The sequence below is a fragment of the Balaenoptera musculus genome, chromosome 5, assembly GCF_009873245.2.
Source record: "Balaenoptera musculus isolate JJ_BM4_2016_0621 chromosome 5, mBalMus1.pri.v3, whole genome shotgun sequence".
In the NCBI taxonomy this organism is placed as follows: Eukaryota; Metazoa; Chordata; class Mammalia; order Artiodactyla; family Balaenopteridae; genus Balaenoptera; species Balaenoptera musculus.
In genome coordinates, this window is record NC_045789.1 from 50754610 (window position 1) to 50772580 (window position 17971).

At 36.8% G+C, this 17971-nt stretch overlaps 1 protein-coding gene across 1 annotated transcript; it reads left to right on the forward strand.

The window, feature by feature from the left end:
• Positions 1 to 508: 508 nt before the first annotated feature.
• LOC118896106 (ankyrin repeat domain-containing protein 17-like) lies at positions 509 to 17803 on the forward strand. The gene is made up of 5 exons (XM_036853880.1): positions 509 to 932; positions 12079 to 12327; positions 12835 to 13013; positions 13732 to 13896; positions 14935 to 17803. The coding sequence occupies exons 1-5, from the start codon at positions 713 to 715 to the stop codon at positions 14992 to 14994; spliced, it is 873 nt and encodes a 290-aa protein (XP_036709775.1). The 5' UTR covers positions 509 to 712; the 3' UTR covers positions 14995 to 17803.
• Positions 17804 to 17971: the final 168 nt, after the last annotated feature.

Here is a 17971-nt window from a genome sequence, read left to right on the forward strand (position 1 = left end):
TTCTCCTATAGTTTTTTTCTGGTTTGTTTTTAGTTTTGTGGGGTGTTTTTGGTTTTGTTTTTGTTTTTTTATTTTAGTAGCACTCTCAAGTTCACAGCAAAATTGAGAGAAAAGTACAGGGGTTTTCCATATACCCCCTGCCTTCACACAGGCATAGCCTCCTTTATTACCAACATCCCACTCCAGAATGGTATTTTTGTTACCGTTGATGAACCTACAGTCACACATCCTTATCAACGTCTGTAGTTTACATGAGGGTTCATTCTTGGTGCTGTACATTCTGTGGGTTTGAACGAAAGTCTGGTATAGTAACCATTATACTATCATCCAGAGTATTTTCAGTGCCTTAAAAATCCTTTGTGGTTTGCCTACTCATCCCTCCCTTCCCCATACGTTTTTTAAAGGTAAAATTTTATACAACTCCTTGGCCACCAAACCTATTTAAATTCTAGTGTTAATATTAAATCTATATGTATTCTATAATAAGTAATAAAATGTCAAAATTAAAAGTAAATGTAAAATGTTTTCCTTGGTAATTTCTTTTTTATAGCTATCTTTATAAAATAAAGGGGGAAATAATGAGTGGAATGACTGGAAGAAGTAAGCAAGGAGAAATTTTTTTAATAATCTAAAATATTTTTGGATATATTAGGGACCTCTTGGAATTTTAGGTTTTTCTAATTATATCTCCTAGGGGTAACTATTATAAATTATGATTATCTTCTACATTATAGGTATTGTCAATATGGACTCACCATATGGTTCTGTAACACCTTCTTCTACACATTTGGGAAACTTTGCCTCAAACCTTTCAGGAGGTCAAATGTATGGACCTGGGCCACCCCTTGGAGGAGCACCCACAGCTGCTAACTTTAACAGACAACATATTTCCCCGCTTAGTTTGTTGACTCCGTGTTCATCAGCATCAAATGGTGAGTAATATACACTGTAGTTCCAGAGGAAGAGTTTGTCTGTATGTTCCCTTAAAAAACAAAAGGTTTTAAGTTTTTCAAAGTTTGGAATTTTTAAGTTTTAAATCTCTTAATAATTTAAATTCTATAAAAATGTAATTTGTATTCATGGCAATCTGAAATCAGGAGGAATTTAAATAGAATTTCCAGGTTTTTAAAGTATTAGAATCAACTTCGGCTCTATCAAACCTAGCATATTATATTGAAGTTAATTTCTAAGAGGGATCATTTTTTGAGAATAAAAAATCTTGTTGTATCATCTATTGATTTACATTTACTTTCAGGTTTGAGAATATAGCTCCCAAGAAGAAAGGTTTGTAGCCTTAAAAGTAGTATAAATATCATGTGCTTTTGGTCTACCTTTAAATCTCATCTATTACATAAATAATACAACTGATTTCACATTACCAGATGTGTGTTTTTAACTGTAGTCAGACTTTGAAGCATTGATCAGATTTTTCAAACCAAGGAAGATCATTCATCAATAGGGAATTCAACTCACATTAAGAGAATTCCATAGTGAGGCTATTATTTGTGGTTATTTATTTATTTAGCGAGGAAAAAGGCATCAAATTGCTTTCACCTGGAGGAAATTTTAATAAGAATCCATTTTTTTTTAAACTACTAAATTTCTTCTAACAATGTTAGAGCCCAGTTAATAGAGACTTGTTAACTGAATGAAAGAGTAAAAAAAATTAGTATTTGAGAGATGCATATGAAAGTACATTGCCAGTGAAAGCATGAAGTAAGGTGTAGCATATAGTGAATTTACATATTTATAGTTTTTCTTGTGTTTGTCAAATAACAAGGACTGTCACTTGGAATATTAATTATCCTTGTACAGGTGTCCCTAAGTGAAAAGAAGTGGTTTAAGAAAGAATTCAAAGTGACTGTGATAAAAACATGCCAGAAACAAAGTGGTAAGTATGAAAATAAAGTACGAATGTAAGAAGAAAAAAAGTTTACAGCAGTTCTCATTGAGGATACTTTACCCATCTTTGAAAAAGCTTTAGAAAATTTCTTACGAATCATAACTGAGATAAAGTGAATATAGTATAACATAGCTACTTAGCCTGGCTTATCTAAACATAAGCTATTAACAGAACACTGAAACTAAATAGAACTCTAAGGAATAACTGATTATGACATTTTAGTCTTAACTATCTGGCTTATAAGGAAAGGTTATAGCCTCAGTTATTTAAAGCTGTATTCAGTGCAATATAAATTTCTGTGTACTAGAGGAATATGGATATTTGTTTTATTTATTTAGTTTATTATAAGGAAGATTGATAGGTATATATTGAATGGAAGGTAATTCACTCTGTATTAAAAATTGGTCTGGGCTTTCCTGGTGGCCAGTGGTTAAGAATCCGCCTGCCAATGCAGGGGACACGGGTTCGAGCCCTGGTCCGGGAAGATCCCACATGCCGCGGAGCAACTAAGCCTGTGCACCACAACTACTGAGCCTGTGCTCTAGAGCCCGTGAGCCACAACTACTGAAGTCCGCGTGCCTAGAGCCCATGCTCTGCAACAAGAGAAGCCAACGCAATGAGAAGCCTGCACACTGCAACCAAGAGTAGCCCCCGCTTGCTGCAGCTAGAGAAATAGAGAAAGCCTGCGCACAGCAACGAAGACCCAACACAGCCAAAAATAAATAAATACATTTATTTTAAAAGTTGGCCCCAAAAAAGGGGGGGAATTCCCTGGCGGTCCAGTGGTTAGGACTCCGAGCTTCCATTGCCAGGGGCACGGGTTCTATTCCTCGTCAGGGAACTGAGATCCCACAAGCCGCGCCACGTGGTGCAGCAAAAAAAAGAAAAAATTGGTACTTTATCCTAATTCAGGATTCTCTCCCTTTAGGGAGGTGAATTTGAAGAGATTTTAGGGCAAGTTACAACAATTAAGAAAAAAGAAACCCAGAAAAGTAAAATATTGAGGATTACCAACGAACTCTGTTTGTAGTGTAGCTAATAACCATATGTTAAATGATAATAATAATAACAGTAACAACAGTTAATTTACTGACGTTTAGATACTTTTCAAGGTAATTTTCCCCCCAGATTGCCTTTGTCAGCAAAATCCTATTATAAACAGTTAGGTGAGCTTAGACAAGTCATTTCAGTGAACCTCAATTTTCTGATCTGTTAATATCTACCACACTGGATTAGTTTATGGAGTAAACGGGATAATCTACTATTACTATTAGTCTACTATTATCTACTATTACTACTATTATCTACTATTACTGTTGGTCTTTCTTCTTTTTGATGATAATGAACAGTAAGTGTTAGTCCTGTTTTCTAATAGTTTCAGAAATGTACTAATGGAATGGTGACAAAAGAGCGAACGTTTTTATAAATAGCCAGTGATTAAAAAGTCTGAAACATAATTTTTGAATGATTTTACCTGCTTAGTTTTTTCTTTGACTCCTCTTAAAATTAGTTTTTATTCCTAAGTATATAACAGATCTGGATCAGTGTCTTCTGAGTATGTTGAGCTGAAACTAAACTGTTATAGGAATAAAAACATCTTCCTTAAAATATCTACATATGGGTGATTCATATTCACCTATTTATATATAAAAATAAGGATAGTCTTTGATTTTCATGTTCATAAAAAAATAGGAATTGGGAGAAAAGATGTTAAAATTGTAACATCATTGCTATTGAAATGTGTTACCTGAAATTTTTTGGTAGTTAATCTTTAAAATAGAATGGATTCTCAGAAGCAGAGAATGTTTTAAAATAAAATAAAACATACTTACTGATATTAATGTTTATTACTTTAGGAAATACATTAGAGATTTTTTTTCCCCTTTTGAACCGTGAACCAGTCAAGGTAAACATGTTGCATTTGATTATATCTCTAGGGTCTTTAAAGAGTAGCACAAAGAACCGGTGTATATCCCCCCACCCCCACTCACTAATTGTTATTAACATGTTGCCACATTCCTCCCTTTCCCCACCATGTATCCCTGTGTGTATGAGTGAGTGAGTGTGTGTCTGTGTATGTGTGTGTGTCGAGTATGTGTAGGGGATTGTAGGGTTTTTTATTTTCCTGAATCATTTTAGAGTTAGTTGCACATATCAAGCTGATTTCCCCTAAATACTCCAGATTATAATATTTTGGAAGAACAAGAACATCCTCTTCCACAACTACAGTGCAGTTGTCAATTTCAGCAAATTTTACATTGATACGTTACTATTATCTAATGTATAGTCCATATTCACATTTCATCACTTGTCCCAATAATGCCTTTATTACTTCCTCTCATTCAAGATTCAAATCAGTATCACAAATTGCATTTAATTCCCATGTCTTTTAGTCTCAGACAATCTGGAACTGTTTCCTTAGCCTTTCTGTATCTTTCAAAGAAAGCTTTTTTTTTTTTTTTTCAGATTATAGGTCAGTTGTTTGGTAAAATGCCTCAGTTTGTTTTTCTGATATTTCTTCATGATTAAGTTTAAGTTATATATTTTTGACACGAATATTAGTATTAGTCAACATTGCACTGTTCTCACTGACATTAGAAGGTATAAAATATCAGTTTGTGCTATTATTGGTGCTGTTAACTTTGATCACTTGGTTTCACAGATTTCTACACTGTCAAGTTGTCATTTTTCCCTTTGTAATTTATAATTAATCTGTGGGGAGTTGCTTTGAGACAATTCTTATTCCTCATCAGACTTTCAGGCAGAATATAAGGGAAGGGGGGGGGGAAGAAGTAGCACTTACCTCAGTAGAAATAATAGTTTTAGTTTTGTAACCATGTTAATGTTTATAAATTTAAAACAAAACCAACCTTGATGAAGGGAAAAACACTAAAATTGAATGCAAATAGAAACAAGTAAACCTATCTGTATTTTAGATTATTAACATAAACCTACTAAAAGAAAAACAATCCAAAAAACTCTTGAAGACAGTAGTATTTTGTATACCCTTCAGTCTAAAGACAAATAAACTTCAGACAAATCTGCAATTCTACTTAGGACATTTGTTTTTTTATAATGTTATGGATAAACAATTTTAAAGCTATATGGGGTGTATTGTAAGGTTGAGCAAATGAATAAGTAAAAATATTGATGATGTTGTGATCCAGGATTCTCACTGTAAGAAGAGAGAAATGTAGAGTAGAGTAAGGCAAGGAAGAACCCTATGGAATTGGATTGGAATTAGAGGATCAATACGAACTCATTATTTTATTTTTTTATTATTATTTTTTAAAATAAATTTATTTATTTATTTTTGGCTGCGATGGGTCTTGCTGCGAGCGGGCTTTCTCTAGTTGCAGCGAGTAGGGGCTACGTTTCGTTGAGGTGCACGGGCTTCTCATTGTGGTGGCTTCTCGTATTGCGGAGCACGGGCTCTAGAGTGCAGGCTCAGTAGTTGTGGCGCACGGGCTTAGTAGCTCTGCGGCATGTGGGATCTTCCCGGACCAGGGCTTGAACCCATGTCCCCTGCTTTGGCAGGCGGATTCTTAACCGCTGTGCCACCAGGGAAGTCCCTGAACTCATAATTTTAAAATGATGTTATGTGTTGCATTGAATCATATAAAATTGCCATTTCCCCACCCCCACCCCCCCAGCACTGCCTACTGAAAGGGCCTAGAAGCAATGAATTTTCAGTAGCAGTAAGCATATTCAGTGCCCAGATCTGTCTGTTAAATATTTTAGTTCACTAAAAGAAACCAGGTCTTCCTGGGGAAATAGCTGAGCTCGGGCAGGGAAAGTATAAGGGGAGCCTGCAAAAGTCTTATAGTGTCAGAAAGTAATTCAGTGCTCAGATGATTGGGACATGTCAGAAGGACACAGGAGGCGGATTGAAAGGGGCTCCCACTAGCCAAATTGAGGACAGTTTGACCATCAAAATGAATAATGTCAGCTCATTGAATAAAACAAGAACCCATGTGTACATAATGATTGTAAATAAAATTTTAAAATGCAGAAGAGGGAATGTTGCTCCTTACAGTATAATGACAACTCATAAATGTAGAGGAATTATAATCTGAGTCATCATTTTGCAACTGTTAGGATGATTCAGGCAAGACTCTCAGACTTTTACCTTTAATACTGAGTTTTTAACTAGTTTGCATTTTCCTTACCTAATGTAAATCTTAATACTTTTTAATGACCATTTAGTTTGTTTCATCTGACTTCTAACTCTTCTTTAGGTAATCTGTTCACATGAGTGTAATTTCATATTTTTGTTTATTTATGGTAGTCTTTTAAAATTTTGTTTCTAGTATATATATTTTTCTTAAAAATTGCCATTCTGGGTGCTGTTGTAGAACTAACCACAGAAGCATGGCTTATTTTTCACAATATATGTATCTGGTTTCTGTACTTGAACAGGTTTTATCAACACTTCTCCATACATTCCACTTCTCTTTTCCCTCCCCCTCTTTAGGACATCAGGACATGGTATTAGGACTCTGGCAAATTAAGTTGGGATGTGGGGGACATGGGTCCCTTCCTTCAAAAAAAAAAAAAAAGGAAGAAAGCAAAGAACCTTCCTTGAGGCCCCCAAACAGCAGATTGGTGATGCCCGAGATCCTTCTGCATACAGGCTGGTCAGAGATCACTTCGGCCCTTATCCCACTCAAACTGCTAAGGTCTATCCTCCCAACATTCAACCAGTCCATGCATTGAGCACTGATTACTGGCTCTGGTCTGTGATTTTCAGGCCTTGGCAAATTTAGTCAGTGGGCCATTTTGACATTCAGTCTTACAAAGCTGTTGTCGGATCAAAAAGCAGTAAAAAAAGCATTACAGTTTTTTAGGGAAAAAACTAATTTTACATCGTGACTCAGTACACATGTACCTGTGTGTGATTGAAATATATTTACAAAACAATACTTATCCTTACAATATATGTTGCATGCTGGTATTTTCTATTCTGTTTTCTTTAACCTTTAAAAAAGTTTTTTACGTTAGTCATGACCAACCACATTCATCTCATGATCTACTAGAGTTTAATCAACACTGAACTGAAGCATGAAAGTACAGTGTAATTTTCCTGCAGGAGCACTTTTTCCATTTGTAAGTCACACTGCTCTTTCAATTTGAATTCAGGACCCTGTTGTCATTTCAGAACTGAGGTGGATTTACTGAAGCTTCAGTTTCAGGATAATCTTATTTGCAAGGGGCCCTGCCAAGGTCCTGTACCTGATTTTGTATTTGTAGTTTCACATTCTTTTTCTAAAACAGACTGCCAAAGGAAGTCCCAGGGCAAATTTCTTAAATGAGGTGGGTTAGCAGGCAAGCCTAGTTATTCTGCTCATTTAAACAGAATATGGAGGGTTTCTTGGGACCTCCCTAGTGGCACAGTGATTAAGAATCCACCTGCCAATGCAGGGCACACAGGTTCGATCCCTGGTCGGGGAAGATCCCACATGCCACAGAGCAACTAATCCTGTGCACCACAACTACTGAGCCTGTGCTCTAGAGCCCACGAGCCACAACTACTGAAGCCCACACGCCTAGAGCCTGTGCTCCACAGCAAGAGAAGCCACTGCAATGGGAAGCCCGCGCACCACAACAAAGGGTAGCCCTTGCTCGCCGCAACTAGAAAAAGTCCGCTTGCAGCAATGAAGACGCAACGCAGCCAAAAATAAAACAAACAAACAAACAAACAGAATGTGGAGGGTTTCTGTTATTTTGCTTTGCTTTTGTTTTTTGAAGGATACAGTAAAAGAGTGAAAAATTAGCTCTAACGTAGAAGTTAGGGCAGGGTCCCAGAGATGAGTCTGAGGGAAGGTAGGATTCATTCATCCTCCTTCCATCAGTCCTTCCTGCTTGCCTTCCATCTCTGCTTCCTTCCTCCCGGTCACCTTTGACTATGTCTTCGTGTTAGTTTTCTGGGTTGATTTTTCTCAGGTATATAATTGTGCCCTTTCAATATGTAGTTTAAAAAAACAAAAAATAGAACTCTGTGTATCATATTTACAACTTCTTGTGTCCCTTGCAGTTTGATTTAGTCTTTTCTGGAATATTCTTTCATTTCTAATGCTTTCCTGGGTTTTGTCATCTTGTTTCTAGTTTTACTAATTCTGAATTATGCTGTTCTTTCAAATCTTTTCCTTTTATTTCTTTAAGCTCACTTTGGAATTTTAGATTATAGTCTCTTTCTGATGTGCCTTTAGAATATTAGACTAGACTATAGCTTTCTTTCTGGCATGCTTTTATTGTCTACAGCAGCGGCCCCCAAGGACAGCAGCAGGGACTGGTTTTTTTGGCAGCAGGGACTGGTTTCGTGGAAGACAGTTTTCTATGGACGGGGGTAACGGGAGCCCTGGGGAGCGGCAGATGAAGCTTCGCTCGCTTGCCCGCCGCTCACCTCCTGCTGTGCGGCCCGGTTCCTAACAGGCCGCGGACCAGTACCGGTCTGCGGCCCAGGGGTTGGGGACCTCTGGTCTACAAGTTATTATGGGTCCATATCTCCTTTAGTTCATATAATAGCTCTGCATGGAATTCGACTGCAGTTCTATTTTGTTTTGCATTTTTTAATGAAGTGAGTTTTCCAGAACATTTAGAAGGAATAAGTGGATCAGGATATCTTCTCTGGCGTAAAGACTCTAGAATTTCCTCTTATAAGGAAGTGTGCAAAAATGTGGTCTTATACTTTGTTAAATCTCCTGGCTTTGTTGTCCCTACCCACCCATCCAACCTACCCACCTACTTCCACCTCTGCCCTACTCTTGACTGGATATTCTCTTCACTTTGCTTTTGTTGTCGCTTTCCTGTTCAGTTTAGAATCTGTTGCCAGAAGTTTCTTGTCAGTATAGGACTTTATCAGCAGGTACCTTTAAGAGGTCATAGCAGGGACTTTCTTGATGGTCCAGTGGTTAAGAATCTGCCTTCCAATGCAGGGGACGTGGGTTCGATCCCTGCTCGGGGAACTAAGATTCCACATGCTGTGGGACAACTAAGCCTGCACGCTCTAGAGCAGGGGTTCCCAGCCCCTGGTCTGCAGCCTGTTAGGAACCGGGCCTCACAGCAGGAGGTGAGTGGCGGGCGAGCGAGCAAAGCTTCATCTGCAGCTCCCCATCGCTCCGCATTGCTCACATTACCACCTGAATCATCACCCCCATTGCCACCTGAACCATTCCCCACCCCCACACACATTCCCCACCCTGTGGAAAAACTGTCTTCCACAAAACTGGTCCCTGGTGCCAAAAAGGTTGGGGAACCTTTCCCCACCCCCCCACACATTCCCCACCCTGTGGAAAAATTGTCTTCCACAAAACTGGTCCCTGGTGTCAAAAAGGTTGGGGACCACTGCCCTGGAGCTCGCGCGCTCTGGAGCCCACACGCCACAACTAGAGAGAAGCCCGTGCACCACAATGAAAGATCCCACATGCTGCAACGAAGATCCTGCGTGCCGCAACTGAGACCCAACGCAGCTGAATAAATAAATAAATAAATAAATATTTTTTAAAAGTCATAGGGCCCAAGTTGCTCCAGCTTTTTCAGACCTTACTGTGAATCCCTTACAATCACCCATGCATAGGCAGAACTCTCCCACTTTCACCTGCTGTTCTCAGATTGGCGTGCCCTGCTTTCCTTTGAATACCTTTGACTGTTTTGTGGCTCTCCTGTTCTCAGGTCTAGAGAATTGCTTCCTTCCACACAGATGCTGCTACTACACGAGTCTTACAGCTGTTGGTGATTTGTCCCCATTCACTTGTATCTTTGGATTCATTTGGATATCTTGTCTGTTTTGTTATAGATGTTATCCATGGGTTTTGGGCTTAGCTAACTTAGTGGCTTTTTTTAATGGGAAGAATCAAAACCTGTGCTACTGTTACTTCCATCATCCTAGAATTCCTTCTTATACCACTGTAAGATGAATTTTTAAGTATTTATAATTTTTTTAAAGACACATGTGGCTTTTCCATTTTCTTATCATTTGTTAAAAGTAATGCTGTCAAGTAATGCTAATGGATCCATGACCACAGGAAATATATTTTAATTTTTAGAAGGTAGTAGTTTTCTTGGTTTACTTTTACAGTTAAGTCCATGTTTCATGTTTTTGTTCCCCAATGAAATCAGTATCCATACAATAAATTATAATTTATAAGGTACTTTAGCATTCATTCCTTTTAGTTAATAGTCACTACATCTCATTGAGTGGCGGTACTATCAATTTAACCAAAATAGACCTCTGCAAGTACTCGTAAGATGGAATTGATCTCCACAGTACTTTCCAATTTTGTATGATTCTAAAATATATGTGAGAAGTCTTCTAAAAAACATGTTCAGGCCAATAATATTGAATTTTCTTTGTCTTCCAAGTTCCCTGAAAAGTACCTCAGGATATAGAAGCACTATGTTTGTGTGTACAGATAGATAGATTGATTGATTTTGTAAATTTATTAGCTACCTGAGTCCTTTTGGATAGATACACATACACATACACACACACACACACACACACACACATACACATTCCCACGCACACACATACATATAGAAAACTTAAATGCAAAGATAAATGAAAAAATATTTAATGACTATCACTAGGGCATAGAGTTAGACAGTTATGAATAAATTGTATCTATGCAGGTAACTGTTTTGACTTTTTTTAAAAAATTAATTTATTCATTTTTGGCTACATTGGGTCTTCGTTGCTGCACACAGGCTTTCTCTAGCTGTGGCGAGTGGGGGCTGCTCTTCGTTGCAGTGCACAGGCTTCTCATTGCAGTGGCTTCTCTTGTTGCGGAGCACAGGCTCTAGGCTCGTGGGCTTCAGTGGTTGTGGCACACGGGCTCAGTACTTGTGGCTCGTGAGCTCTAGAGCACAGGCTTCAGTAGTTGTGGCGCATGGGCTAGTTGCTCTGCAGCATGTGGGATCTTCCCGGACCAGGGCTCGAACCCGTGTCTCTTGCACTGGTAGGCGCATTCTTAACCACTGCGCAACCAGGGAAGCCCAACTGTTTTGACTTTTAAGCTTCAAGCTCCTCCACAATTTAGACTCTATTTAAATTTAAATGTGCTTGAGATTTGAACTTTTCATAAGAAATACAGGTTTGGGGCTTCCCTGGTGGCGCAGCGGTTGCGAATCTGCCTGCTAATGCAGGGGACACGGGTTCGAGCCCTGGTCTGGGAAGATCCCACATGCCACGGAGCAACTAGGCCCGTGAGCCACAACTACTGAGCCTGTGCGTCTGGAGCCTGTGCTCTGCAACAAGAGAGGCCACGATAGTGAGAGGCCTGCGCACCGCGATGAAGAGTGGCCCCCGCTTGCCGCAACTAGAGAAAGCCCTAGCACAGAAATGAAGACCCAACATAACAATCAATCAATCAATAAATAAATCTTTAAAAAAAAAAAAAGAAATACAGGTTTGTTTTTTTTTGTTTATCCTTCTTCTCTGTAGTGTGTAAAGAGATTAAATCACTAATGAATGCTCCCAAATTGCCTATATTAAGAACTAGCCGTGTTTTGATAAGTAGAGCTTAAACCGTCATTTCTAAAAGTGTTCTGTGGAATACCCACAAGATACAATGAAACAGTTGGGTTATGAAGCATAGCCTTCTGTTGGTATTTTATCAGCATGTTAAAGTTCTTTGAAGTCCTGATTTAAAGAAACTTATTTTTTTCTTAAGCTTGATCTTCCAAATTTGTTAGATACCTGAATATCTTTGTTTTTTCATCATAACATACCAAGGGACAAAAGTTCCCAAGGAAAATAGTTTGAGAATTGCCAATACAGGCAGTGGTTTTCCCCACCTCCATTTTGTTGTTGTCATTGTTGTTTGTTTTTTTAATTTAAACATTGTCTTCTCATTGCTCTGGTGTTATATTTTACTCACTGTCAAGGGTAAATTTATTTAAATATTAATTAGTGTGTAGTTGCAGCATTCACATCTTCCCATTCTACTATCATGAAACTAAATGGGAAAATTGTGAGCCAAATTAAAAACTGCGAAGTCATAGAACTTTAACCAAATTTTAATATACATAATTTATTATCTAAGCATTATACTCAAATTTCATTTTTTCTTCAAAGAATGCATATTTAAGGTGTCTTTAGAATTTAAGATTTTGTTTTACAAAAGTACAGGCTGTATAGTTGACATGTATATTATTTGAAAATATCTTTTCTCTAGATTCTCCTGCACAGTCGGTATCCTCCGGAGTTCGTGCACCTTCTCCTGCCCCATCATCAGTACCTTTAGGGTCAGAAAAGCCCAGCAACGTCTCTCAGGATAGAAAAGTTCCAGTCCCTATTGGGACGGAACGTTCTGCACGTATCAGGCAAACTGGAACTTCAGCTCCATCTGTTATTGGGAGTAATTTGTCCACATCAGTAGGGCATAGTGGCATCTGGTCCTTTGAAGGGATTGGTGGCAATCAAGGTATGATATGCTATTCTGCTTACTGGAAAGTAAGTTTATGCATTTAACTAAAATATTGTAAGCAGTATTTAATTATCATAGGCATTCTTAAAAAATCTGTATTCGTATCTTTTTGTTTTGACTAATCAATTTATTTAAGAGTTTGAAACATTTTTTTGTTCCCATGTGAGCTCTTACTGAATTTATCATTGCTTTCTGAAGATAGTTTAATGCAAGCATATTATTTTCTTCATATTAAGGAAATATTAATATTTCTTTTGGGTCTCTTAAGCTTTTATCTTGGCTTTTTTTGTTTTGTAACACAAAGTGTTTATGTTACTTTGTTAGGCTATTATGTCACTACCTACAAACATGGAAATACTGTGGTAAATATATAAAAGTAGGTAATTATTCTGAAGGAATTCACAGTTCAATGTGGAAAATATTCAAAATATATAAATTTTTTTTGCTGTTTTCTGATTTTGAATATCACCAATTATTTTTTTCTGCCTCTTCATTTTCCCTCAGACAAAGTAGACTGGTGTAACCCTGGGATGGGAAATCCTATGATGCACAGGCCAATGTCTGATCCAGGAGTGTTTTCACAGCATCAAGCAATGGAGCGAGAGAGTACAGGAATTGTAACTCCTTCTGGTACATTCCATCAGCATGTTCCTGCAGGATACATGGACTTTCCTAAAGTTGGGGTAATGGTGATTTAAAAGCATTTTCATTATTTCGAAATGATTTTCTGATTATTAGCCTTATTTCACTTACCAGTGTATAAGCGTTTCTGAAATGATGCTGGAGCTTTGGCTTGGAATTATAGGTCAAAATCTGGCTAAAATATAAACATTTATAAATTCTGATTTTGTCCCAGTTGTTCAGAGAAATGTTTTTTGTTTTTTTTTTTAATTAATTTATTTATTTATGGCTGCATTGGGTCTTCGTTGCTGCCTGCGGGCTTTCTCTAGTTGCAGTGAGCAGGGGCTACTCTTTGTGGTGGTGCGCAGGCTTCTCATTGCGGTGGCTTCTCTTGTTGCAGAGCACGGGCTCTACGGGACGTGGGCTTCAGTCCTCGTGGCACACGGGCTTAGTTGTTCTGCAGCATGTGGGATCTTCCCGGAGCAGGGCTCGAACCCATGTCCCCTGCATTAGCAGGCAGATTCTTAACCACCGAGCCACCAGGGAAGCCCCCAGAGAAATGTTTTTTGACAAAATACTTTATATACTAGGCTTATAGTATCTTCTATTTAGTGCTAGAAGAAATCATATTATGGAAAATAATTTTTACATCACCTAGATAACTTACACTTTTCCAAAATGAGGTGAAGTTTCAAATATCAGTTTTAAGGCTATTGATTATACTGGGAAAAGTAACCAGTGACTTGAATGTCCATAATCTTTGTTTTCTCCTCTTTTAAGGGTATGCCTTTTTCTGTGTATGGGAATGCAATGATTCCTCCAGTAGCACCTATTCCTGATGGTGCTGGAGGACCCATATTTAATGGCCCTCATGCTGCGGACCCCTCTTGGAATTCCCTGATAAAGATGGTTTCAAGCTCCACAGAAAATAATGGCCCTCAAACGGTAAGGCTGATCATTCAGTGAACTTTTATTTAGTGTTTATGAGCTGCCAAGACAAATGGGATAAAGATAAATCATTGTTGTGAGAGAGTATGGTGAATATGGGCAGTTGAGGAAATTGAGGGAAGTTTAATATAGCTGAAATACAGCAGAGTGATATGGAAAATGGTACTAAAGGTAGTGGTATGGGGCTAAAATTATGAAAGGCATAATATAATATATTCTATTGGGTAGCGGGTGGCAAGTAAAAGATTTTAAGTTGCAAAGTGTTGTAATGTAATTTTCTGTATCAAAATTTACTAGTGGTGTGAAAAGGGCCATCTAGAGGTTATTTATTAAAAGTATTATAAATGTCAAAACAGTATATAACTGTGAAAATGCACAGAAATGGTTGTATATTTTAGCTTATTATGGTATATGTTTTTTTTTTTTTATAAACAGCTAGTTTTTTTTTTAATTAATTAATTAATTAATTAATGGCTGTGTTGGGTCTTCGTTTCTGTGCAAAGGCTTTCTCTAGTTGTGGCAAGCGGGGGCCACTCTTCATCGCGGTGCGCGGGCCTGCCTCTCTTGTTGCGGAGCACAGGCTCCAGACGCGCAGGCTCAGTAATTGTGGCTCACGGGCCCAGCTGTTCCGTGGCATGTGGGATCTTCCCAGACCAGGGCTCGAACCTGTGTCCGCTGCATTGGCAGGCAGATTCTCAACCACTGCGCCACCAGGGAAGCCCTATGGTATATGTTTAATACCTGATTCATTTTCCTTCCACAATCATCAACCTGTACGTACTCAGATAATGGTTTTTAAAAAACGATGATAATTCAGATCCTGTTTGAGGAATAAGAGGAGAGGCAGGAAAACAACAGATAAAAGTGGTTTATCACTGCTTTTCTTCATTGTTTCCCAGCATGTTGCAAACTGATTGAGACTTAGCTATTTTAGTTCATAAATATTAGGAGCACTTCCTTAGTGTTTAAGAGTTTTGTTTTAATCAAATATATGTTCAATACATATTTAATAAAATGTGTGCTCTATATTCATAGGTGTGGACTGGACCCTGGGCACCTCACATGAACAGTGTGCATATGAACCAGCTTGGCTGATGAGGATCAGCTTGTTAGCCTGCAGATTCCTTTTCATTCAGAGGAAATCACAAGTGGCCGAAAAAAAATTTATGCTCCCAAATCATTCTACTGATGTGCTTGACTGAAGTGTGTAGGCTTTTTGCAGAAGAACTTACTAACTGACCTATTTTCTGTGAACATTTGTGACTGCCCATTCCCCATCATCATCTGTTTTACCTTAGTTAGCATTTTTCTTATCATTTTTCTTTTTTTCTTTCCCTCTTCCCCTTTGGACATAACTTTCTGTTGAAGCTGTTCTTTGGCTGGTTGGTTTTAGTACTGTAAACTGCTTCTGAGCAAACACGGAAATTTAGCAAAATTATGTAAACTTGATCCTGAAGTTTTAGAATGGCAAATAAATGTACAATTGTTTACATAACAGAAAAGGCTAAGCAGAAAGTAAATTTCAATATGTCAGTATAGAGGCTCTACTTTATGTAGACTTAAATTAATGTGAGATATGTACCTTCATATTCAGAAATCTGGATGTTTCCTTCATACATTAAACTATTAATAAGTACAACTTTTTTGCTTGTGTAATTTAAGTATAAAGTAAAACAATGGGCATTATCAGTGAATGCTTCCCGACGTTGGCTTTTAAAATACCCATGCTTCTCTCTTTTGAGTTTGTTTGCAGCAAGGCACATATAGAATAAGAAATTTATCACTTTTTCATGTCTCTTTATTACCTTGTCACACTTTTAAAACTAATACACACTTCTCTCTTCATTCTTTTTTCTCTCCTCACCCTTACCACTAATACCGGTAAAATTTTCTTGCTGATAGTGAAATAATTCTGTAAAGATTTTTACTCCAATGGCTGCTACAGAGAGATGGAGAATCTTCATCATCATGTGTCGTTTCTTCTAACCATAAAACATACAGTCTTTTTGAGAATTTAAAAAGCCACCACTGGTTCCCAGTCAGCATATATAAGCTCTTAATATACTGTTTATTATTAAACAATTCAATGTACTATTTTATATTGGATAATATTGATTCTTAACATTGGCTTTCTAGTCATCAGGAGTCAACATAAAAATTCCAATTTTCAGTAATTTAGTGGAAGGTGTTTGGATTTTTGGTTTTTTTGGTTTTTTTTTTCAATTTTAAAGGCTTCGTAATCTCTACACTTGTATATTAAAAGTGAAAGGGATCAACAGCTAACTTGGGGCAAGTAATAAAATACATTTTGCATTTTTCATTAAGACAATTTATGGTAGACAGGAATACACAGGTTACAAAATAAAGTCTCCATTTAACCTGTTTATATAAGACACAGGGCCACACTAAACTACTCAGTGGAATTTATCTATTCAGTTCACTTGAAACAATAAACAGTAACATATCCAAGAAGAATATGTGTCCTACCGTCTCATGTGGAAAAATAAATTATATGGTTGAAATGTAAAAGAAAGTAAGCATAAAAGTGAAGTAATGTATATATCAATCTGTCTTTTTTTAAAAAAAATTAGACCTAAATTCCTCACTGTTGAAACATAAACATTAACTAAAATTCAGATAGATCACCCACAATTGACAATATTAATATGGTTCCTTGGCTGTTCAAGTAAATGAAATGATTTCTTTACTCTGTTAGCCTGAGTAAAGAGTAAAAAGAGGATTTCTCAAACATATCCAGAAGTTTGTAAACAACACATTTATATCTTTTATTTTAGGAGGTAGTCTTAAAATATATAAATTTGTTTTCCTACCTGTCCTTGATTGATATGACCAAATTTAAAGGAACAGCTAAATGATATCCTACAAATAAATACACTTATGACATAAAATGATTGCACTTTACTAAGAAAGGGGTATAATGCTATTTAAGAGTATTTTATGTATGACTTTTGCCACCATCCTATAATTTTTTGCTTAATTTCTTTGTTTACTAGAGTTTATTTTCTAATTAAAACAATCTTGCTAGATAACAGATACTAGCCAGTATTTATCAAAACACATGACTTGTGTTGACTCACAAAAGTGAATTTCTTAAGATAGGGTGTCTTACTAAAAAAGAAAAGGAAAAAAAAACCCTGTATGTATATTTTTTACTTTATTTTTTACTTTACAGGACAGGGGAGTACTGATTGATTGGAATGTTCCTTATTTAGTTTTGGGGATCAGGCTTGTTAAATACAATACCATGGTTTTAGAAGTCTGTAGTAGGAAAATTTTTCAAATACATTTTTTATATTTCAGATGTAATGCAGTGCACTTTTATTTGAACAATAAAACATAATCTTTTGAGACCATGCAGGTCTTTTTTCCCCCCCTTTTTGAAAGTATGTGGTATGTATAATTGCAGACTATGTAAGGTCTTTCTTTTCTCTTATTCTTTTAAGAAGCAGCTTAACTCTTGGACATAGCAGTTAGGTTAGTTCACACCTTAAATCCCAAAATAGTTAATATCCCAATTATTGTGTAATCTGTTTATACCAACCATTCCATTTTAGAGATACTTTTGTTTACTTGTGCCAAGAGAATCCCCATTTTATGCCTTTTCAACATATATTTCAACATATACCAATATATTCAAAAAAAGTAATTTTAGTGTTCATGTGAAAGATATTTTCCCCTTCTGTTCCCTGTTACTATAAAGTTAAATCATTTTATTAGTAATTGAAAATTAATTTCTTTTGGTAATTACTATACTTACCTTACAGTCATTTTTCTTCTCAGGAAAAAGAAGGAGGTAAATAGTTCACTAACTGTTCCTGTCTTGTTTTTCATGAAAGTATTATTCCATTTTTCTTTTGATTCAAATGACCTAATACACATTTCATAAAAACTATTTTGCACAATAGTGAATATGTTATTCACTTTAGTTTTAAAACAATACACAGTGTTAGATTAAACTGGAAATCTCGCATTACAGAACAGAACATTTAAAGAATGACAAAACTTTCAAATAACAAATTTTTAAATCAGGATTATTTCAAAATGATTAAAA